The sequence below is a fragment of the Microcaecilia unicolor genome, chromosome 3 (assembly GCF_901765095.1).
Source record: "Microcaecilia unicolor chromosome 3, aMicUni1.1, whole genome shotgun sequence".
NCBI classification, from domain to species: domain Eukaryota; kingdom Metazoa; phylum Chordata; class Amphibia; order Gymnophiona; family Siphonopidae; genus Microcaecilia; species Microcaecilia unicolor.
The window spans coordinates 88,911,732-88,935,882 of NC_044033.1; the positions used below are offsets into that span (position 1 = coordinate 88,911,732).

A 24,151-nucleotide genomic window follows, 5' to 3' on the forward strand; every position below is an offset into this window, starting at 1 on the left:
CTTTGGAGCAGCTTGAACTGCTAGTGGAGTCTCTCAGTTTTTGATCAGAGTATTCCTCATGATTGTATGAAGTGGAACAGAGATTCCCTTTCTCTAGAAGGAGAATCATAGAGCTCTGAATCAGATTCTTCCTGTGTCTCCAATTTGAAAGGTATGGTTTGGGCCATCTCACGGACAAAGCCAGGAAAGGATATACTTTCTGGAGGAGACTTGTGTCTCTCAGGCAGCAGAGAAGAATCAGATGGAATGCCATAGGACTCCTCAGTTGAGAGGTCCTGTGGGTCCTGCTCCATCTCCCTGGAGAGGTCTGAGTCTGACTTTTCAAAGTACTGTTCTTGGGAAGTACGTGGAAGTGTGTCAACTAGAGCGTTGCTCTGTATGGAAGTATGACGAGGCAGATGAGTCTCCGAGGCTGGAGAAAGTTTCTCTGATGAAGTTGGGTTCGTGGTGCCCCTGACAGTCGATGCTAAGCCGGTGTTCAGAACCTCTCCCATGACTGTGTCTCCGATGTATCTACAGGTTGGGCTGAGGCTGGCGCAAGCACCCTGTAAACTTGAACAGACTGCATATACAATAGCCCTAAGAGCTCCTCTTTGAGCGTAGCCCAGATTTCCTCCTGTACAGTATGCATCGGTACCAGCTGAGATAGCAGTGTTGAGGCAACCTGAATTATTGCCTGTGAAGGCATTGGAGATTTTGATGATCTCAAAGGCTCTTGATGAGAAATAAGTTGGAGAGGAGAGTGGTCACTGTAGTATAGATACTTCCTGTGCATCGAGGATGTCAATGCAAGGGAGGTGTTGGCAGATTGCCTGGAGGGAGAATGATGGTGATGCTTCTTAGGTTTTTTACACTGCAGGTCCTTCAATGCATGTGGCACCAACAAGGAGGGCATGGAAGCCTTACGTGGTTGAAGTACAGAGTCCAATGTCGGACATTATGCGCCCGATGTCAATGCCGACGCAGGTTCCAAGTTCAATGCTGAATCCCCTGTCATGTTCAATGCTGATGCCAAACAAAAATGGTTTTCATGCTAGACTCTGTGGGCTTTAAGTGTCCTCATTTTCATGCACAGAGACCACACTTTATCTCCAGGTGCTTTGGGACCTAAGCACTGAACACACCAGTTATGGGGTCTGTGCTTGAAATGGTGCTATTGCATCGAGCACACTTTTTAAAGCCACTCAGCACCTTTGTCGACATGGGGGGGGGGGGGGGGGGGGAGAAATGACTGACACAAGGTCAAAAGGCTCAATGGCCCAGGGAGCTCAAGTAGTTTCATACCCAAAGTGGTCGATGCTTCCTGGCCAAAAGAAGAGTTCAGAGGCCTCAAAAGCTGAAAAAAAGAAAAATGAAAAATAATTTGAAAAATCAATAAATAGATTAAAATTAATGAAGAAAAAAAATATGAGAAAAAAATGTCCCAAAAAAGAAAAGGTACCAAAATAGAAAAGTCTGATGCACTGAGGAGAGATTAGAAAACCAACCTCTCTGCTCTGAGGAAAATGCTGGACTGCTGGGTCCCGCGCTCAAGCATTGGGTGGAAAGGCACCTGCATATGTGCGGTGGGGGCACTGCCTCAAAATTTTAAAGTGAAAGTGCACTATGGCATTGTCCACACTGGGCTCCATGGATGATGTTACCCACATGTGAAAATATTATGCCTGCTTGTCCTCAGAGAATTAAAGAATCACTTTCAGCATGTAGAAACATAAGACACTCCATTTTGAAACATCAAGATTCGCTGGCAAGCATATGCTATGACTGAAAATCCCAAGAAGATGTTGCACTAAAAAATTCTGGATATACTGAGACAAAAATATTAGGGCTGTACTGAATATTCAAATTCGATTTGATTCAGCCCTGAACAGTGCCCCTAATACATTATTCTTATTCAGCCAAATAGTAATTTAAATTCAAATACAAATAATCCGGGGCTCTACTGAACTAAATCCTACTGAAATAAACATTTGATCTCTGATTTTACATTGCTACTTTTATTATTTGCTATGTTAAAGCTCAATGTCCATTATTTGCATTTAGTATTTGTATATGGCCAAATAATATTTTTCAGTATTTTTATATGGCCGAATAATATTTTTCATTATTTGTATTCGGCCGAATAGAAAATATGCTATTTGGTATAGCTCTAAAAACACTGTCCTTCAGATTTCTGAAGCAAGGCATTTAGAATAAACAAGGGTGCTTTAAAGAAAATCACTAAAAAGTTGATAAAGTTTGTGAAATCTGAAAGGAGGGGCAAGGGGTGTTGGGAGCACAGGCATGGCGCACTGCTCTCCTTTGCTCGTGTATCTCCCGGAAGTTGCCATTGAATTGGCCATTTTTAGCATGGGAAAATGGAAAGGAGCCTCGAAAACTAACCCTCTGGCTTCGGTTGCTCTGATGTGACTGGTGCAGTCCACGCTCGAGGGGGCTGTAACACATTAAAGTGGAGCCTACTTTGGGAGGAATGCTGATTGTGTCAGCAGACCTCAGCGTTGATCGGGTGTCTCTCAGCCAAGAACCGAGGCCAACTTCCCCCGCCCCCCACCCCAGAAAAAGCTCCAGTGGTGGCAATGGTGGTGGAGTCTCATTCCTGTGTGGTTGGTGAGAGCCACAACTGAGGAAGGGTTGCTATGCAGGACCATCTGGCAGCTAGCTTGGCTGCAGGAACACCTTTGCTGCAGGCTGGAGTGGAAGTAATCTCTCTCTGGTGGGGGGAAGCTGAACAACCAGCTGCAGTAATTTTGGAGGCTCTATGGCAAGCTATTAGAGCTATGGGCATTAACTTTAAAATGGCAATCAAAGAAATTAAAACTGATTTTGGAGCTACGGTTTCTAAGATGAAAAGTCATGGAGAGTAGATGACCTTGCATGGAGAACAGCTAGAGAGGCATGCTGAGCAACTGGCAGAAATGAAACAACTTGAGCTGTCATTTCTAAAGGAAAGACCTTTGATAGCCCAGGGGTTGGAATATATGGGGAATCAGTGTTTCTTTATTTCTTTTTGTATTGTATTCTTCTGGTGGAAAAAAAAGAAAAAAACAACCTGAGAATTTTCACAGGTCCCCGATAGTTTCTCCTATAGAAATGGTGCATAGATACAGTGGGGGAAATAAGTATTTGATCCCTTGCTGATTTTGTAAGTTTGCCCACTGACAAAGACATGAGCAGCCCATAATTGAAGGGTAGGTTATTGGTAACAGTGAGAGATAGCACATCACAAATTAAATCCGGAAAATCACATTGTGGAAAGTATATGAATTTATTTGCATTCTGCAGAGGGAAATAAGTATTTGATCCCCCACCAACCAGTAAGAGATCTGGCCCCTACAGACCAGGTAGATGCTCCAAATCAACTCGTTACCTGCATGACAGACAGCTGTCGGCAATGGTCACCTGTATGAAAGACACCTGTCCACAGACTCAGTGAATCAGTCAGACTCTAACCTCTACAAAATGGCCAAGAGCAAGGAGCTGTCTAAGGATGTCAGGGACAAGATCATACACCTGCACAAGGCTGGAATGGGCTACAAAACCATCAGTAAGACGCTGGGCGAGAAGGAGACAACTGTTGGTGCCATAGTAAGAAAATGGAAGAAGTACAAAATGACTGTCAATCGACAAAGATCTGGGGCTCCACGCAAAATCTCACCTCGTGGGGTATCCTTGATCATGAGGAAGGTTAGAAATCAGCCTACAACTACAAGGGGGGAACTTGTCAATGATCTCAAGGCAGCTGGGACCACTGTCACCACGAAAACCATTGGTAACACATTACGACATAACGGATTGCAATCCTGCAGTGCCCGCAAGGTCCCCCTGCTCCGGAAGGCACATGTGACGGCCCGTCTGAAGTTTGCCAGTGAACACCTGGATGATGCCGAGAGTGATTGGGAGAAGGTGCTGTGGTCAGATGAGACAAAAATTGAGCTCTTTGGCATGAACTCAACTCGCCGTGTTTGGAGGAAGAGAAATGCTGCCTATGACCCAAAGAACACCGTCCCCACTGTCAAGCATGGAGGTGGAAATGTTATGTTTTGGGGGTGTTTCTCTGCTAAGGGCACAGGACTACTTCACCGCATCAATGGGAGAATGGATGGGGCCATGTACCGTACAATTCTGAGTGACAACCTCCTTCCCTCCGCCAGGGCCTTAAAAATGGGTCGTGGCTGGGTCTTCCAGCACGACAATGACCCAAAACATACAGCCAAGGCAACAAAGGAGTGGCTCAGGAAGAAGCACATTAGGGTCATGGAGTGGCCTAGCCAGTCACCAGACCTTAATCCCATTGAAAACTTATGGAGGGAGCTGAAGCTGCGAGTTGCCAAGCGACAGCCCAGAACTCTTAATGATTTAGAGATGATCTGCAAAGAGGAGTGGACCAAAATTCCTCCTGACATGTGTGCAAACCTCATCATCAACTACAGAAGACGTCTGACCGCTGTGCTTGCCAACAAGGGTTTTGCCACCAAGTATTAGGTCTTGTTTGCCAGAGGGATTAAATACTTATTTCCCTCTGCAGAATGCAAATAAATTCATATACTTTCCACAATGTGATTTTCCGGATTTAATTTGTGATGTGCTATCTCTCACTGTTACCAATAACCTACCCTTCAATTATGGGCTGCTCATGTCTTTGTCAGTGGGCAAACTTACAAAATCAGCAAGGGATCAAATACTTATTTCCCCCACTGTACTTCTGTGAGGTACTGCTAATTCCACCTGAAAATACCCCCCCCCCCCCTTGTAAGAATTCCATATTAGACTTTTTGGGGAAAGCCTGGAGGGTCAACTGCAGTTGTGATGAAGAGAGACAATCTAGCTGATTTGGAACTAACAGCTTTTTTGGAGAGTTCATTGGAGGTTATAACAACTAGGACAACTCTTCTAGTGACGTTTCCTTTGAAACATGACAGAGACTACGTTTTAAGATTATATTTCCACAACAAGAGGATCACGGAAAAGATTACTGGAATAAACTCAAAGAAGCAAAGAGGGAAATATGGCTAGTGAAAGCACGGGCGGAAGAAAAAAAATGGCTAAACATGTAAAGAGATGTTACAAGACCTTTTTCAGATATATTGGGGAAAACAGAAAAGCTACGAATGGAATTGGTAGACTGAAAGATGCTGAGAATACCTATGTAGAAAGTGATGAGGATAAAGCGAACATGCTAAACAATTACTTCTCGTCAGTGTCTATGGAAGAAAATCCTGGAGAAGGACAGCGGTCAGCTGCTGAAGGTATATCTAGGAATAGAGTTGATATTGCGCTGTTCACGGAAGAAAGCATTTATAAAGACCTGGAAAATCTGAAAGTGGACCAAGCTATGGGGCTGGATCGGATAAATCCCAGGATACCATGGAAACTTGGAGAAATCCTGACGGGACCTCTAAAGAATTGTAATGAATACACAGAATTTATTTAATAGATCTTTAGAAACAGGAGAAGATCCTCAGAATTGCTGACAATTAATATTAATAATTATATCTACTACTTTAAAGACTGTTGCTTAGTTGTTGATTTAAAATTAAAAAGTTAAATAGCAACAAATAGTTAAAGTACTGTAACAAGGCTAAACTAGAAAAATAAATATCTATCAGAAAAACAGACAGACAACGGATATTCTAGAGTTAGTCATGCAAAAGAAAAAAAGAGCATTCATTCAGTTACCAGTAGAAGCAAAACCAGTTTTTAAGTTAGTAAATTCATCACCACTTCGCATGACAGAGCATTCAGGTACCGCCTCATTAGTATCTACTTCAACACTGTCTTCCTCATCTGTAAGGATATGTTAATATTAGTATTCTTGCATTTATACACAATAGAAACATACATACATTAGTGTTTTTCAACCATTGATCAAGTTTAGCTATGTGAATGGTTTTAGAAGTTCCGAGAGAAGAGGACATCTCTGTGGGTAAGTGACATTATTTTATTCTGAGCTTGGTAACTTACAGATTAGGGTTTATAAGAGGAATTGATAAACACAGTTAGAATTTTAAAATAAAAAAAAAAGCAAACTTTATTAGCTAGTCTCCATATCCTTTCCCCCATAGTTTTGAAAGTTGAAGTTTCTGCCACAGCTTAAAGATTAGGGTTTAAAAGAGGAATTGTAGGATACTGATATAAACATAGTTAGAATTTTTATTCTAAAATAAAAAAAAAGCATGCAAGCTTTATTAGCTACACTCCATACCCTTTTCCCCATAGTTTAGTTTCAAATCTTTTTTATTGAATGAACCAACATAAAGACATGCAATAAGTCAATAAGAGAATACAATGTACAATAATTCAACTCCCCTCCCGACTTCCAGCCTCCCCCCACCCCAACTCATAACTAGCAGAGCATTATGACTAGACTATGCCAATATACCAGTGACTACATGTTCAGCAAATGTCTTTTTGTGGCAGGTGTAAGGGTCTCCCAGAAGGGGAACCATCTGTATTGAAAATGTAGGGTTTTGTGGGGGGAAGCATTATCCACCTCCAATCTCTCTAGTCTCATTAGAAGCAACATCTGGGCACGCCATTGTTGAATTGATGGAGTACGATCAGAGAGCCACTCTGATAGTACTGTTTTCTTGGCAATAATAATAGCTCGTAATACAAAATCTTGAAAACCCCGAGGCACTGGTGGACCTAGGCGGGGGTGTTCAAACAGTAATAGTGGATCATAATGCCATCCGGCTGCCCAAATTCACAAAATCTGCTTTAGGAGGTTTTTCCAAAAAGCTGAAACTCGCAAACAGGACCAGAACATGTGACCCAAGGCCACTCCCTCAGCACCACACTTCATACAGGCACCATCAGGTGACACCCCCATATGAAAGGCCCGCCATGGAGAGATGAAAATACACAGCGCAAACTTGTATTGAAGTAATGAGCCATTATCATTGAAGTCCTGCGCAGAGATAGCACGTGTGCTTTAAACATTGCTGTGGAAAGTGATATCCCCATAAATTGGCGAACTTAGTAAAATCCAGTTCGAGTGCAGTATCTCGAATGTGCCGGTGATGGAACGATAACGGCATCTTCTGTTGTGCACCAAGGGAAAACGCTGTAGCTAGTTCCTCTTGTATGTCCTCAGTTAGAGACTCCCAAGGCAAGCTGGCAACAAAATGCATCAGTTGATAATAGTAAAAAATATCTGTTGGCAACATGGAAAACTGTTTTTTAAAATCAGCAAAAGGCTTAAGCCGACCTTCCTCCGTCAGCGCATGTACCAAGTAAACTAAGCCTCTCCGTTGCCATCTTCGAAATACATCATTAGATGGATAAAAAGTTTCACCACCACCAGATCCTATCAAGTCAAATCAACCTCATCTGTATCATCTGCATGGTCCTCACAATGCGGAGTCCCCCAAGGATCGCCTCTATCCCCGATCCTCTTCAATCTTATGATGATTCCTCTGGCTAAAGCCCTATCCAAAGCTGGTCTAAACCCCTTTATCTATGCAGATGACGTCACTATATTCATCCCTTTCCAATCCAACCTTGCAGAAATCTCTGAAAAAATAATTACTGGCATGAACATCTTAGCCACCTGGGCCAATGCCTTCAAAATGAAATTGAATAAAGAAAAACCTCAATGCTTAATCCTCTCATCAAGACACTCCACTTCACTCCCAACCACCCTGACCACCCCCGACATTACAATCCCAATATCCGACAACCTAAAAATCCTGGGAGTAACGTTAGATAATCACCTAACTCTAGAAACTCACGCAAAAGCCATGACGAAGAAGATGTTCAATATGATGTGGGTACTGAAAAGAGTAAAACCATTCCTCCCCCAAACAACATTCCGCAATCTGGTACAATCCACAGTACTCACCCACGCTGACTACTGCAACAGCATCTTCATTGGTTGCACAGCCCAAATCCTGAAGAAACTACAAACCACCCAGGCAGCCAGACTCATTTTTGGTAAATCACGATTTGAAAGTGCAACTCCACTCCATGAAAAACTCCACTGGCTCCCTATCAAAGAGCGAATAAACTTCAAAGTCCACACAATGATTCACAAGATCCTCCACGGTGAATCTCCAAGTTACATGACCAATCTAATCGACCTGCCAGCCAGGAACGGGTCCAAATCTTCTCGTACATATCTCAATCTTCACCTTCCCAACTGCAAAGGTCTCAAATACAAAACCTACTATGCGTCCAACTTCTCCGTAATAGGCAGCCAACTCTGGAACGCCATACCAAGATACATCTGAACAACCAACGAACATCTACCATTCCGAAAGCTGTTGAAAACATACCTCTTCAAACAAGCTTACCACGACCCAACTTAATTCACAAATCTAAACCACACCACTAATACTACCAAAACTCATTCCTTCCCCTCACATCTCTCCCTCTTACCCTTCTCTTTACAATTGTGTTATCTATCTGTAACTCTGTACCCATTCATTATGTTACCTCTAGGATACTTTGTACCCATACACAGTGTTATCTCTATTATACTTTGTACAAATACATTGTAAGCCGCACTGAACCTGCTATCGAGCGGGAAAGAGCAGGGTATAAATGCTACAAATAAATAAATAAATATAATGTTCCAGGCAGGAAGGCTGGATTATCACAAATAGCTATGTATGGAGTAACCTTTGGTGAGAAGTGGTGATGCCTTCAAACCTGCCAAACTGCCTTAGCTGTTGGAAAAATAGAGGAAGAATGCAGCACTGGGGGGCACACTCCTGCCCACCATGTGTACTAAACAACTAAAATGGGTATTTTGAGTCAGTTTAGTTTCAATTGTTGTAGCTGAAAAACCTTGCGTGGAGTGAAACCAATCTGTGATGTCTCTCATGCCGCTAGCAATGGTGAGGTGCCATAAGCTTAAGAGGAACACAGGCCACCATACTCTACAGGTGTATTAATCAGTTCAGTTTTTCCTCATCGTTACGTGTAAGATACAATGGTAGAATCTGAAAAATGTACAGCCACCGGGGAATAATAAACATGTTATACAAAGCTATGTGGACTAAGAGTGACAGCGAATAGGCCTGCCACAATTGTAACTTAGTAACTTAGTACAGGTATTAGAAAATAATTTAGCGGGGGGTCACGTCAGCTTGAGCAGACGCTTGGTGGCTCGGCCACTCTCCCCTCGCTCCAATTATCCACTTATATGGTGTCATAATACCTCATTTTACTTTTAAAATCTCTGCATGTGTTACTAAATACTTGGAAGAAGGGCCTGTCGTGAATTTTGGAAAGATTTGCGAGCTGTGCAGTCAGCATGCCGGTAAAGACCCCCCGCGGGCTGGGCAGGAGAAAGCAACAACACAAAAAAAGATGGCGTCGCCGCCCCCAACTACTCAACTTGCCCTGGCAAGCTCTGTCCTGACCGAGGACACAGTGCAGGTGTCCATGCGGCACCTTTTGCAACTGTTGGATGACAAGCTGGCCAAGTTACACGCTGGGCTAGAAAAGATCAAGCACAGTGTGGCTGGCATGCAGTTAGGATACAATGGAGGGGGTGTGTTAAGATGGCGCTGTGAACGGGAGAATCGTAAGCAGCTCCAGCTAGTTTGACCGAGAGAAAAAGTTTCCTCAATTAAATATGCCACATTCAAAGAGAAAAGGAATGTTGCGGGTAGTGCCCCCGCCTACCTCGATTTCTTCGCCGATTCAACCAGGTTTAGAGCGCTTCTTCCCGTGGTTTCTCAACTGGTGAGTGGGGTGGATCCGGTGAGGCGGTTCCACCGCGGGAACATGAAACATCTTTGTCCCCCCCACCAAGTTCTATGAACCCTCCGTGTCCAGCGACTTTTGCGTGCCGAGAGGTAATCCAAATAGACCCTGGAAGTGTGTCTATTGGTAAACCCTGCGGGGAGCCCGGCCCGATATAGACATCGCTGAGGCCCAAGGATCAGATGTTTTCTGTGTCCTCGGAGAGAAAACCGGAGGTCAGCCTTGAAAAGATTTGGCTTAAACTCCTTGAAATGGACATGACCTTACTTCAATCTTCAGGAGAGGTAAAAGCCTTAAACTCTACTTCTCTCTCCCTCCTCCAGATTTCAACCCCTTCTTCCACCTCAATCTCACTGTTTTTCCTCCTTTGAAGTCCACTCTATCCGCCTTTTCTCTACTCTCTGCCTCTTCGAATAGTGGTCATTTATCGTCCCCCTGATAAGTCCCTTTCATCCTTTCTCAGTAACTTTGATGCCTGGCTTGCCTTCTTCCATGATCCTTCCTCCCCCTCTCTCATCCTTGGTGACTTTAATATTCCTGCTAATGATCCTTCCAACTCTTATATTTCCAAGTTACTCGCTTTAACAACCTCCTTTAATCGCCAACTATGCTCCACCTCCCCCACTCATCAAAATGGTCACTGTCTTGATTTCATCTTCTCCTCCAACTGTTCACCCTCTAGTTTCCTTGCCTCTGATCTTCCCCTCTCTGATCACCATCTTATAACTTTCACACTTAAATCTCCTCCCTCCCAGTCCCCTTCTATCTTATCTAATTTATCTAGGAATCTTCACGATATTGACCCTTCATCTCTATCCTCCCATGCTTCAAACCTCCTCTCTACTGTGGCACCATCCACGTCTGTCAACGAGGCTGTTTCTTCTTACAACAATACTCTATCCTCTGCCTTAGACACACTTGCACCTTTGATGACCCGCCCTATAAGGCGTACAAAACCCCAACCTTGGCTGACTTCTAATATCCACTACCTACGTTCCTGTACCCGCTCCGCCGAACGCCTCTGGCAGAAATCTTGGGTCCTTGCTGATTTCTTACACTTTAAGTTCATGCTGACCTCCTTCCAATCTGCTCATTTACGCGCCAAACAGGATTATTATATCCAACCGACCAACTCTCTTGGCTCTAACCCTCGACTTCTCTTCACCACATTGAACTCTCTCCTCAAGGTGCCCCCTCCCCCAACTCCCCCTTCATTATCTCCTCAAACCCTTGCTGAATTCTTTCACGACAAGGTTCAAAAGATAAACCTTGAATTTTTTACCTCGCCACCTCTCCCTCCACTAGTCCGTTCCCCTCTCTCTCCTTCCCCTCATTCCTTTTCCTCCTTTACTGAAGTTACTATAGAGGAAACTACACTTCTCCTTTCTTCCTCAAAATGTACCACCTGTTCCTCTGATCCCATTCCCACCCACCTTCTTAATGCCATCTCACCTGCTCTTATTCCTTTTATCTGTCACATTCTCAACCTCTCACTTTCCACTGCAACTGTCCCTACTGCCTTTAAACATGCTGTGGTCACACCTCTCCTTAAGAAGCCTTCACTCGACCCTACTTGTCCCTCTAATTACCGACCCATCTCCCTCCTCCCTTTTCTCTCCAAATTACTTGAGCATGCTGTTCACCACCGCTGCCTTGATTTTCTCTCCTCACATGCTATTCTTGACCCACTACAATCTGGTTTTCGCCCTCTCCACTCAACCGAAACTGCGCTTACTAAAGTCTCCAATGACCTATTACTGGCTAAATCCAGAGGTCAATATTCCATCCTCATTCTTCTTGATCTTTCTGCTGCTTTTGACACTGTTGATCACACTTCTCGATACCCTGTCCTCACTTGGATTCCAGGGCTCTGTCCTTTCCTGGTTCTCTTCCTACCTCTCCCTCCGCACCTTTAGTGTTCACTCTGGTGGATCCTCTTCTACTTCTATCCCTCTGCCTGTCGGCGTACCTCAGGGTTCTGTTCTTGGTCCCCTCCTCTTTTCTATCTACACTTCTTCCCTTGGTTCATTAATCTCATCCCATGGCTTTTCCTACCATCTCTATGCTGATGACTCCCAAATCTACCTTTCTACCCCTGATATCTCACCTTGCATCCAAACCAAAGTTTCAGTGTGCTTGTCTGACATTGCTGTCTGGATGTCTAAACGCCACCTGAAATTAAACATGACCAAAACCGAGCTTCTCATTTTCCCCCCAAACCCACCTCCCCACTCCCCCCATTTTCTATTTCTGTTGATGGCTCTCTCATTCTCTCTGTCTCCTCAGCTCGAAACCTTGGGGTCATCTTTGACTCTTCTCTCTCCTTCTCTGCTCATAACCAGCAGACCGCAAAGACCTGTCGTTTCTTTCTTTACAACATCTGTAAAATCCGCCCCTTTCTTTCCGAGCACTCTACCAAAACCCTCATCCACACTCTTGTCACCTCTGGTTTAGACTACTGCAATCTGCTTCTTGCTGGCCTCCCACTTAGTCACCTCTTCCCTCTCCAATCGGTTCAAAACTCTGCTGCCCGTCTTGTCTTCCGCCAGGGTCGCTTTACTCATACTACCCCTCTCCTCAAGTCGCTTCACTGGCTCCCTATCCGTTTTCGCATCCTGTTCAAACTTCTTCTACTAACCTATAAATGTACTCACTCTGCTGCTCCCCAGTATCTCTCCACACTCGTCCTTCCCTACACCCCTTCCCGTGCACTCCGCTCCATGGATAAATCCTTCTTATCTATTTCCTTCTCCACTACTGCCAACTCCAGACTTCGCGCCTTCTGTCTCGCTGCAACCTACGCCTGGAATAAACTTCCTGAGCCCATACATCTTGCCCCATCCTTGGCCACCTTTAAATCTAGACTGAAAGCCCACCTCTTTAACATTGCTTTTGACTCGTAACCACTTGTAACCACTCGCCTCCACCTACCCTACTCTCCTCCTTCCTGTACACATTAATTGATTTGATTACTTTATTTTTTGTCTATTAGATTGTAAGCTCTTTGAGCAGGGACTGTCTTTCTTCTATGTTTGTGCAGCGTTGCATACGCCTTGTAGCGCTATAGAAATGCTAAATAGTAGTAGTAGTAAAATCCAAGAATTGAAGGAGACTGTAGAATTGGTTAAGCAAGATTTTTTCTTAAAGGTTTCAGCCTTACAAAGTGAGGTAGAACATATGCAAGAGTTTAAAACAATAGTGGCAAAGGACAATATGAATATCCGAAGAAAGTTAGAACAAATAGAGAACTATAATAGAAGACTAAATCTCCGCTTGCTAAATTTTCCTAAGCTTTTGGGGCGACTCCATTGAAATTATTTATGAGATTTCTTAAGGAAAACTTAAAGTACCCACAAGAAGCTACACCACCAATAAACAAAATCTATTATATACCAAACAAGTCTAAAAGTGCAGAAGGAGTAAAAAAAAAAAAGGACAATGGGAAAGATGATATCGATGTGGCCAATATTACAGCAATATTGGAACGATCATTAGATAATGTCACTAAAAGAGCCACAATGATAGTCTCCTTTGTCTTCGAGCAAGACTTGAACTCAATTATGAGACTTTATTTTAAATCAGCTAATTATAACTTCGGAGGAGAAAACATTTGGCTTTACCCTGATGTCACTAAAACAACTCAACAAAGGAGGAAAGCTTTTCTTTCTATGAAGACAAGAACAGAAATACATGTAAATGTATAGTAAGGTTAAGTCAGATAAAATATGTCTTTTATATGCCTGAACAGCTGAAATCTTTTCTCGACTCAAAAACAGCTATAAAAAGATAGAAATTAGAATGTTGAGAAATATGGCGCCATAACTTTCTTAAATTGTGTTAAATATGTCTTATAACCTTCACTAATTCCTACCCCCCACCCCCCAGTATTAAGGTCTAAGAGAGCCATATAGAGTTTGACTTCTGTATTTCCTTTTTCTTTTTGAATTGAAAAATTTGGCTGTATTACACTTCACAGATGTATCCTGTTTAAGTATTGAAAATGTAATAAAAATAAAAAAGATACAACATGCAGAAAACCATATATCTGCCCAGGAGGACCTCATGGCGACAGCGGAAGGTCGAATTCGAATGCTGGAGGCGCAGGTTCAAAACTTGTTGGACAAGGTGGAAGACCAGGAGAATCGAGGACACCGGAACAACTTACGGATTATTGGAGTCCCCGAGAATGTCACTGAATCTGAATTGCGCGACTTAACTGAGCGGTGGCTTCCTCGAACCCTGGGGCTTTATGTTGAACGAGTACATCGCATTGGACAGCGTCGGGAAGATTCTGGCAAGCCGCGTCCAAATTATTGCAAAATACCTAAACTACGCAGTGAAGGCTAGACTGTTGGAACTTTACAAAAAGCAGCGCTTGGTGGAGTACAATGGTGCCCAGTTATTACTTTTCCAGGACTTTTCTTTGAAAGTTTTGAAACAACGGAGGGCCTTGGCTCCACACTGCTCACAGCTCTACGCGAGGGGCATTAAATTTGCCTTCCAATACCCAGACCGGGTGCGCCTCACCTTTGACAACCGCAAGTTATCCATGACAACAGCAGAAGAACTGAAAGCATTTGTGGAGAAGCTTCCCTCACCTTAGTGGGGAACATGTACTCAGTAAGATCTGCTTCTATATGTAGCTGCAAGCGCCTTGCCTAGTGTGGGGCGCTGGGTTAGAAAACCTTTGGTGCCCAAACTGTGAGTAATATGTGCAGTGATTTGCTTCATCACCTGGCAAGAGGGCACGGAGCCTTAATGTGAGGGCCATGTTAACACTTCTCAATCTATTGAACCCATAAGTGGCCTGGAAGGCATGGCATACTTATAGTGTTTGTTGAGTGAAGGTGCCCTTGTGACACATACATACTCCGTGCCTGCCCTCTCTCCCGATGTACTTATAAGATTGTTTGTAACTGATGTTGTGTGAGGGAGGGGGTATATACTATACTAGTGAGGGGGGAGGGAGTTCAGGTAGCTGGGAATACAGTGGGAGGGAGGGGATGTGTGATGTGGAATGCCTGGGGATTGGGGGGTCTATGTAGGGATAGGTAAAGGATGCATGGGGGGGGGGGAGTTGGATGGGCACTGAGGCTGAATGCTCTTGTATGCGAGCTCTATTTGCAAGGGATCGGCGTGAAAGTGCAATGGTTTTTACTTTCTCCTGGAGGTGGTTTAGCTGGGACACCACTTCTGGGAGCTTGCCTGCAGCATAAGATCCGCAAAATGTTGATGACTGATGGGGTGAATGGGTAGTTTACGTGTTGCTACCCTAAATGTGGATGGTATCCACTCGCCCATAAAGCGCACAAAAATCTTAAATTATAGTAAGCGCATGAAAGCGGACGTCCTCCTGATGCAGGAGACTCATTTACAGCGCAGATCCTTGTTAATGGGGAGATGTCGGATTTGTTTGTATCGGAGAGGGGCACGAGTCAGGGATGTTCCCTATGCTGTTTGTTCTCGCTCTGGAGCCTCTGGCCAGCGTAATTCGACAACACCAAGATCTGCAAGGCATTATGGTAAGAGATCATGAATATAAGATCAACTTATCTGCAGACAATATGTTAATATTCTTGGGTAAGGCATCCAGAGGGATCCCTGAGTTAGTAAATCTTATTCAGGCATATGGGTCCTTCTTGGGGCTCAAGACTGAAAAGTCAGAGGCTATGGCACTATCCATCAACTGTGCTTGTAAGCAACTGCCAGATTTCCCATTCCTCATTTTTAGGTATAACTTGTCTGGAATGTTTTTACGTTTGGGGAGCGTGCCAGGTGCCCTTGACCTGGATTGGCCACTGTCGGTGACAGGATGCTGGGCTAGATGGACCTTTGGTCTTTCCCAGTATGGCACTACTTATGTACTTATGTACTTGGTCGACCAGCCCCATGAAATACTTAGGAGTGCTTCTCCATCCAAACTTTGTTCTCATGATTAAGAAAAATGTCATTGAGAAAACAGAGGCCATCAAAGCTCTATGCGGTAAATGGAAGGATTTCTCCATCTCTTTCTTAGGGCGGGTGGCATTAGCCAAGATGGTTCTATTACCTAAGATATTATATCCTTTACAAATGATGCCACTATGGGTGTCGAGTAAGGATGAAAGGATGTATAGGGGGGTGATCTCATTTATTTGGGGGGCCAGAAGAGCAAGAATTGGGTACAATAAACTGATCTGTGACAGGGAAGAAGGGGGCGTTAACTTGCCTGACCTTAGGTTTAATAATGTCACGGTGCTCTTGCGATGGATTCATGAGGCACATACGGGTCAATCTGTTTATGGCCCTCTTGATGTTTGGGAACACGCAGCCTCCCCATCTTCAGTTTTCAATGCGCTGCATGGAAGCGAATTGGGCTCTAGGCTGACACCATTACTATGACCCCTTCAATTAGCTTGGGATTGGTGGAGGAGGCCTGGGAGGAGCCTCGGAAGCGTCACCCTTCATAGAGCTTCACAACAACCCGGACTTCCCTGGGGACAAAATGGGCTCTCCAAGTGGTGCCGGATGGGCAAGGCATGGAATAAGGCCCCTTTTTTTAAACAGGTGGTGAACCAATGGAGCGCTAGAATGTGAGTACAGGTGACGGAACAGGAGCTGTCCAGATGCTTCATGCTTGCATCTAAAATTACCCCAAACGTAGGTATCCATGAAATCTAATTAAAAATCTTACATAACGCATATCTCACTAGGAGTAGGGGCAAAGGTATGGGCTTATGGGATTCTGAGTTATGCGACAAGTGTAAAACTAGCAGGGGCACATTGGTACATCACTTTCTAGAATGCTCTTCTCTGCAGGAATTTTGGAGGGGGATTTTGGCTTTACTGGAAGAAGTAGGTGAAGTTCCTCCGGAATGGTCCTATGGAGTCATGCTTATGGGATCTGACTCTGATCTAGTGTCGCAGGGACTCTCGGAGTCGCACTGCAGATTCACCCTCTTGGCTCTTGTGCTGGTTAAAAAGGTTATTTTGCAGAGCTGGGTGGATGAATCTCCCTCCCCCTCTAGCAAAATGGTATGCCAGCATGTTACAGATGGCAACGTGGGAGGGGGGGGAATATGGATCCCACCCAAAGGCGTAATCACCTGTATGCTGGCATCTGGAGCCGGTGCTACTCGCACTTGGTCCAGCTCGCCTCTATCAAAAAGTAGATATGTATTCACAGGGTGCGGTTCAGCCATGGTGGAGGGGGAGGGAGGGAGGGAAGGAGGGGGGGGGAGAGGTAGGGGTTTTATGTTTTCTTTGTTTAAAATAAAGAAAAAGGAGAGTAGGATATGATTGTAATATCTTATTATGCCTTCAAGTAGCAACAATAGTTCTTATGTTTCATTATTAGCTAGGTTGCTATTTTCTTGCTCTGTTTTACCTGCATGTTTGTAGGTGCAATTTAAGCATATCGTCTTTTGTACTCTACTGTTGCTTGTTTTGCATAAATTGTATTCTCTCTTGTCAATAAAAAACATTAAAAAAAATAATAATTTAGCAACATTAATTACAAATAGTTGAGACAGATCACGTGGAATATATACCCCTAAATATTTAAGGATGCCTCCTGCCCATGTCAAAGGAAAGGCACCCCTCCAATGAGAGCATCAGCCCTGTAAAACTGAGAGGATTTGAGATTTCTGAAGATTTAATGTAAAGCCAGAGAATTGGTAATTATCTTTAATAGTCCAGTTAGCGAGCATTTGGGATTATTCGTTACCACCAGCAAATGCCAGAGCCTTCACCAGCTCCCCACCCACCTCTACCCTGGGAACCTTTTCTGCTAGTTTCAGGGCCCGCAGCAGGGGTTCCATGGAAAGAATGAATAATAATGGAGAGAGTGGACATCCCTGATGTATTGAAAAGGGGAAGCACGTACCCCATTTATTATCAGGGAGGCCACGGGATCAGCGTATAGGGCTTGTACTGCATAGTAAAACCAAGCTTGAAATCCCATGAAATGCAACACACCGAATAGTCCCAGCCCACTTTGTCGAAAGCCTTTTCGGCATCCAAGTTAATTATCAGGGCTGGTGTTTTGGTCTGTTGACAGTGTGCCATAGCTAGTAACAAACGGCGAACATTACCAACCACCTGGCGGTGCCTGACAAATTCCACTTGCTCTGCACCTATTAATCGGGGAAGAAATCTGGACAATCGATTCACTAAGACTTTTGCTAAGATCTTAAGGTCCACATTTAAGAGTGAAATAGAGTGATAGGAATCAGCCTGATCACCTGGCTGCCCCGGTTTCAGTATTAGAGATATCAGAGCAGCATTAGCATAAGGGGGGAACTCACGTTTTGCTATAGCTTGTTCATAGTAAGCATGGAGTGGTCCCAAAAAAGAGGGAGGGAACATCTTATAAAACTCTCCAGTAAACCCGTCTGGGCCTGAGGCTGAAAACAAGGCTAGGGATTTAATAACATCGTGCAATTCTTTTCCAGTGATGGGGTCATTTAATTCCTTTATTTCGTGGGGAGTTAGATGTGGAAGCCCAACTTGGTTCAGATAATGATTTAGAGAGCAAAGGTCCGGGGTTTATTAGCTTCAAACAACTTAGCAAAGAATTGGGTGAAGATCTTTACTATCTCCTCACTTTCATTGCGCACACAACCTTTATAATCCTTTATAACAGCTATCGCTCTGCATGCCCCCAATCACTTTACAAGATGCGCTAAAAGGGATCCAGCTCTATCACCAAACCTCTGAAGCCTGTATTTACGATAAAGAAGCGACCGAGTTGCATGTTCATGGAGGAGAGATTTAAGAGCTACCTGTGTAACATGTAATCATTCTCAGGTTGCAGCGTTTGGCATACGTATATACATTTTCTTAGCCTTTTTAAATTTCGATTCTAACTGAAGTATACTTCCGGAAAGATTTTTATTATGGGCATGGACATAAGCTATCACAATCCCCCCTCAGCACGGCTTTAGCTGTCGACCAGAAAAGGGTTGGTTGTTCTAAATGCAGCTAAATTGAAGCGTACAAAATCATCCCATTTTTGATGGAGATATTTAGCAAAATCTGTGTTATGATACAGGTAGGCTGGAAACCGCCACCCAGTTTTAGCTTGGTAATATTCTGGGCCTTCTATATCAATCCATACTAAGGCATGATCTGACACTTCCTCGGGACCAGTACCAGCTGAGAGTACCCCGGGAAAAATAACTTGGTCTACCAATATATAATCTATTCGTGAAAGGGTGCCGTGAGTTTGAGAGAGATGCGTGAAGTCTCACTCTCTAGGATGGAGGGAGTGCCAAGTATCAACAAGGTTAAGTGAACGCATAAAGGAAGAGAGAGCTCGAGATCTAAGCCCACCATGATGGGCTGTTCTAGGGACCGAGCAATCCAGTGTTGGGTCTGAGACTAAGTTAAAATCTCCTAAAACCATCAATTTAAGGGACTGATACGGATAACAAAGTTGTATTTTTTTTTAAGTTACATTTGTACCCCGCGCTTTCCCACTCATGGCAGGCTCAATGCGGCTTACAGGTACTTATTTGTACCTGGGGCAATGGAGGGTTAAGTGACTTGCCCAGAGTCACAAGGAGCTGTGCCTGAAGTGGGAATCAAACTCAGTTCCTCAGTTCCCCAGGACCAGAGTCCACCACCCTAACCACTCCTTCACTATTAGGAGGGATCGTACTTATTGGGACCATAAAGAGCTAAGATAAGAAATTCTCTGCTTTGTAACCAAAGATGAAGCAGTACATAGCTGCCAAGTGGGTCTTTCGCTACCAGCTCTGCCTTGGATGCCAACCCTTTCCTAATCAGAATGGCCACCTTGCGCCCTAAGGAAGAGGCTGAGAAAACCTCCCCCACCCATATGCACTTCAATTTCTGGTGTTCCACCTCAGAAAGACGCGTCTCCTGTAAGCACGCAATGCCTGCCTTTGTCAAGCAGATAAGATCTTTGCACATTTCACCGGAGTAGTTATACCCCCCCACATTCCAAGTAATGAATCATGCGGATTTAACTTGCATGGCTCAGAGTGAGGTGGTTGAAATCACAAGATTAATGTGTATAAAATAGATTCCGAGTGCACAGCCCCACCTGGGGTCCACTCCTGCCACAAGATGGTTCTGCCATATGCCTACGGAATGAACTCTGCAAAATGAATTAACCACTGTAATTATAGCAAATAGAAGCAGAATAAACACTGCTAACAGTATTAACCAATATAGAGTCATAGAGAATTCTAGTACAATGCTCCTTTTCCAGCCACCGTTGCAACCCTCCCCAACCGCCTTCCCCTCAATAAATTCTCCATCACCCCCCGAGATCCCCAAATAACTCTCCCACTCCATATAGCAGGAGGCTGGAGATCCTAATTGATGACAGGCCCTCCCCTCTCCCTCTACCCAGTAATATATACCAGCATAACAGTATAAGATCAAACTATGAACTATAGCATTTATACATTTTCATTACAGTGCAATGCCTACTGAATAATGAAAAGCTGCTATGTATGTCCATTTTGTAGGCAAAGACAGTCATTAACTTGACTAACTAGGAAATCAGTCAGATATGACACTAAATGCTGTAGGACAACCAAGTGTATGAAGTCAGTATTGGCATTGCAGCTCCCTTGTGCACAACATATGTTGTACAGTTTATCTGATCATACCCACTAAGGCATAAAACAGATGGCCTCTGTAGGAGATAAAAAAAAAAGAAGTGCCGCTGCAAGCTGAAAGAGCAACCCATTTACGGCACCAGCTCCTTTAGGATCGATATCCTATTGCATAAGGAATTTGACAAATCCTGGAACTTTAAAGGTTGGTACACGAGGGAAGCTGATTTTCTGCCAGAAAGGTTTGTGCTTCCTGTGGAGATCCGAAAGCATACCGTTTACCATTATGGAGAATTTTTAGTAGTCCTGGGTACACGAGCATGAACCGCTTCTGAGAGGCAGCTAAGGTTTTACAAACGGGTCCAAAAAGGCGCTTGTGTTTTTGAAGTGCAGTCGAATAGTCATGAAATATTGTAATAGGCGCTTCATCACAGAACAGGTTGTCCCACTTTAGTCTTGAGCTGCGCAGGATTTCTGTCTTATGAACAAAGTTGTGCACGTTAACTATAACAACATGGAGTTGATTTCCCTGGTCCTGCTTGCAGCCAATTCTGTGCACTCCCTCGAGGCACAAAGGGCCCACACAGTCAGAGAGAGCAAATTGTGCTTTCATCCAGCTTTCCAGCAAGGTGGGCAAAGTGTGATCCGGGAGAGTTTCAGGGATCCCAACAATTCGAAAGTTAGATCTTCTTGATCTATTTTCCAAATCATTGAGTTACTGTGACTGCTCTTTTGCTATCTTTTGGAGCACTTTCAGTTGAGCTGCTGCGTCAGCTTCTACAACTTCCACCGCCGATACCCTTTTCTCCAGCTCTCCAGTTTGGCGAGTGATATCTTCCAGCAAAACTTCTAAGCTAGAAAGTTGTTCCGAAAAGTGATGCAATTGCGGCTCCATTGCACTCTTAACCGCTTCAGTAAGTTGATGCAGTTGAGGCAGCATGAAAAGTGGCGCTGCTGCGGCTGGGCTCCACGCCATCTTAGAATTGCTAGTTCCTCATTCTTTCTCCAGATCTTTCTTGTTTTTCCTGGCATCGTCACTTCAGATCTCACCACAAACAAGTCCATACAATAAGGGTATCAATCCCGGCAAAAAAGGTTGCCTCTCGAAGCCGAATTATAGTTAGATGCGGTTGGGCAGGTGGAAAGGGCCCCGGAGAAGAGCTGCCACATGTCTGCTCTCCTCAACTCATCAAGTGATCTCCTCTTTCCCCATAGTTTTAAAACTTGAAGTTTCTGCCACAGCTTAAAGATTAGGGTTTGAAACAGGAAATGTAGGATATTGATAAACACAGTTGGAATTTTAAAATTAAAAAAAAAAAAAAAAAGAAAGAAAGCAAACTTTATTAGCTAGTCTTTATACCCTTTCCCCCATAGTTTTAAAACTTGAAGTTTCTGCCACAGCATTAACAGATAGTCTCTAGAAGGCACAGAAGGGCCCAGTTCAGTACATAGAGGAGGCCTACACAGATGCATGCTGTAGATAAGTCTCAACTCCAATCTGGTAGCCCCTGTGCTGCCTTGGAGGAGGAAGGCCTTCTAAAAGGAGAGCATCACCCTGGTGAGGCTGGAAGTAATCCCGTAGAAAGGACCAGCACACCAGGGAATGCAATATCCTCTCGCACCGAGGATGTGTCTCCAGGTGGGAAGGGTTAGGACAGCTGTTGTAGTTGCTGATTCAATTATTAAGCATGTAGATAGCTGGGTGGCTGGTGTACGTGAGGATCACCTGGTCACTTGCCTGCCTGGTGCGAAGGTGGCGGACCTCACGTGTCACCTAGATAGGATTTTAGATGGGGGAGGAGACGGCTGTCTTGGTACATGTGGGTACCAATGACATAGGAAAATGTGGGAGAGAGCTTCTGGAAGCCAAATTTAGGCTCTTAGGTAGAAAGCTCAAATCCAGAACCTCTAGGGTAGCATTTTCTGAAGTGCTACCCGTTCCACGAGCAGGGCCCAAGAGACAGGCAGAGCTCCGGAGTCTCAATGCATGGATGAGATGATGGTGCAGGGAGGAGGGTTTTAGATTTGTTAGGAACTGGGCAACATTCTGGGGAAGGGGGAGCCTATTCTGAAAGGATGGGCTCCACCTTAACCAGGGTGGGACCAGGATGCTGGCATCGGCATTTAAAAAGGAGATAGAGCAGCTTTTAAATTAGAAACTGGGGGAAGGCCGACAGTTGCTCAAAAGCACATGATTCGGAATAAGGTATCTTTCAAAGATATTACCAAAACAGGGAAGATAGGGTATCCCGATAGTGAGGTTGCAAAAGAGACCATAGTAGAACAGGTGTCCATAAATAAAAATAAAAATCAGACAAAAGATTGCAAATTAATATTGTCAAGCACTGAGCATGATGTAAATAGGAACAACAAACAGTTTGAAATGCCTATATGCGAATGCCAGAAGCCTAAGAAATATGATGTGAGAGTTAGAATATATTGCACTAAATGAAAAATTAGATATAATAGGCATCTTTGAGACCTGGTGGAAGGAGGATAACCAGTGGGACACTGTCATACTGGGATACAAATTATATTGTAGTGATAGGATGGCTCGAATTGGTGGAGGGGTAGCACTGTATGTAAAGGAGGGCCTTGAATCAAATAGTCTGAAAATTCTGCAGGAAACAAAACACATCTTGGAATCCTTATGGATTGAAATTCCATGTGTAAAGAGGAAAAGAATAGTGATAGGAGTGTACTACCGTCCACCTGGCCAGGATGAACAAACAGATGTAGAAATGTTATCGGAAATTAGGGAGGCTAACAAACTGGGCAACACAATAATAACGAGTGATTTCAATTACCCCGATATTGACTGGGTAAATGTAACATCTGGGCATGCTAGGGTGGTAAAATTCCTTGATGACATCAAGGACTGCTTTAAGGAGCAGCAAGTACAGGAGCCGACAAGAAAGCAAAGACACTTACCTGTAGCAGGTATTCTCCGAGGACAGCAGGCTGATTGTTCTCACATGTGGGGTTGACGTCCACGTCAGCCTAGGAATCGGGATTTTGCCAGCAAAATAAACAAATTTTGCTAGAGTCTTCTAGCGAGCAAGCCGCCTGCACCACGCATGCACAGACTTCCCGCCTGTAGTGTGAACGTGCTACTTCAGTTTAATCAAAAAGCATAGAAGCAAGCAAACAACAACTCCAAAGGGGAGGTGGGCGGGTTTGTGAGGACAATCAGCCTGCTGTCCTCGGAGAATACCTGCTTCAGGTAAGTATCTTCGCTTTCTCCGAGGACAAGCAGGCTGCTTGTTCTCACATGTGGGGTATCCCTGGCACCCAGGCTCATTCAAAACAATGAACATTGGTCAATTGGGCCTTGCAATGGCGAGGACATAACATAGATTGACCTGAAACCATAAACAACTAACTGAGAGTGCAGCCTGGAACAGAACAAAATGGGTCGGGGGGGGGGGAGTTGGATTTTAAACCCCAAACAGATTCTGCAGCACTGACTGCCCAACCAACTGTCATGTCAGGTATCCTGCTGAAGGCAGTAGTGAGATGTGAATGTGTGGACTGATGACCATGTTGCAGCCTTGCAAATCTCCTCAATGGAGGCTGACTTTAAGTGAGCCACTGACGCAGCCATGGCTCTAACATTATGAGCCGTGATATGACCCTCTAAAGACAGCCCAGCTTGGGCATAAGTGAAGGAAATGCAATCTGCTAGCCAATTTGAGAATGTGCGTTTTCCAATGGCGACTCCCCTCCTGTTGGGATCGAAAGAAACAAATAACTGGGCGGACTGTCTGAAGGGCTTCGTCCGCTCCACGTAAAAGGCCAGTGCTCATTTGCAGTCCAAGGTATGCAAACTGCTTTCGCCAGGGCGGGTATGAGGACGGGGAAAGAATGTTGGC

At 44.2% G+C, this 24,151-nt stretch overlaps 1 protein-coding gene across 1 annotated transcript in view; it reads right to left on the reverse strand.

Moving 5' to 3' along the window:
* EHBP1 (EH domain binding protein 1) overlaps positions 1 to 24,151 on the reverse strand; it is a 763,964-nt gene that overhangs the window by 175,526 nt on the left and 564,287 nt on the right. The window contains 1 exon segment of the mRNA XM_030196160.1: positions 5,677 to 5,784. Within this exon segment, the coding sequence (XP_030052020.1) occupies positions 5,677 to 5,784 (108 nt within the window).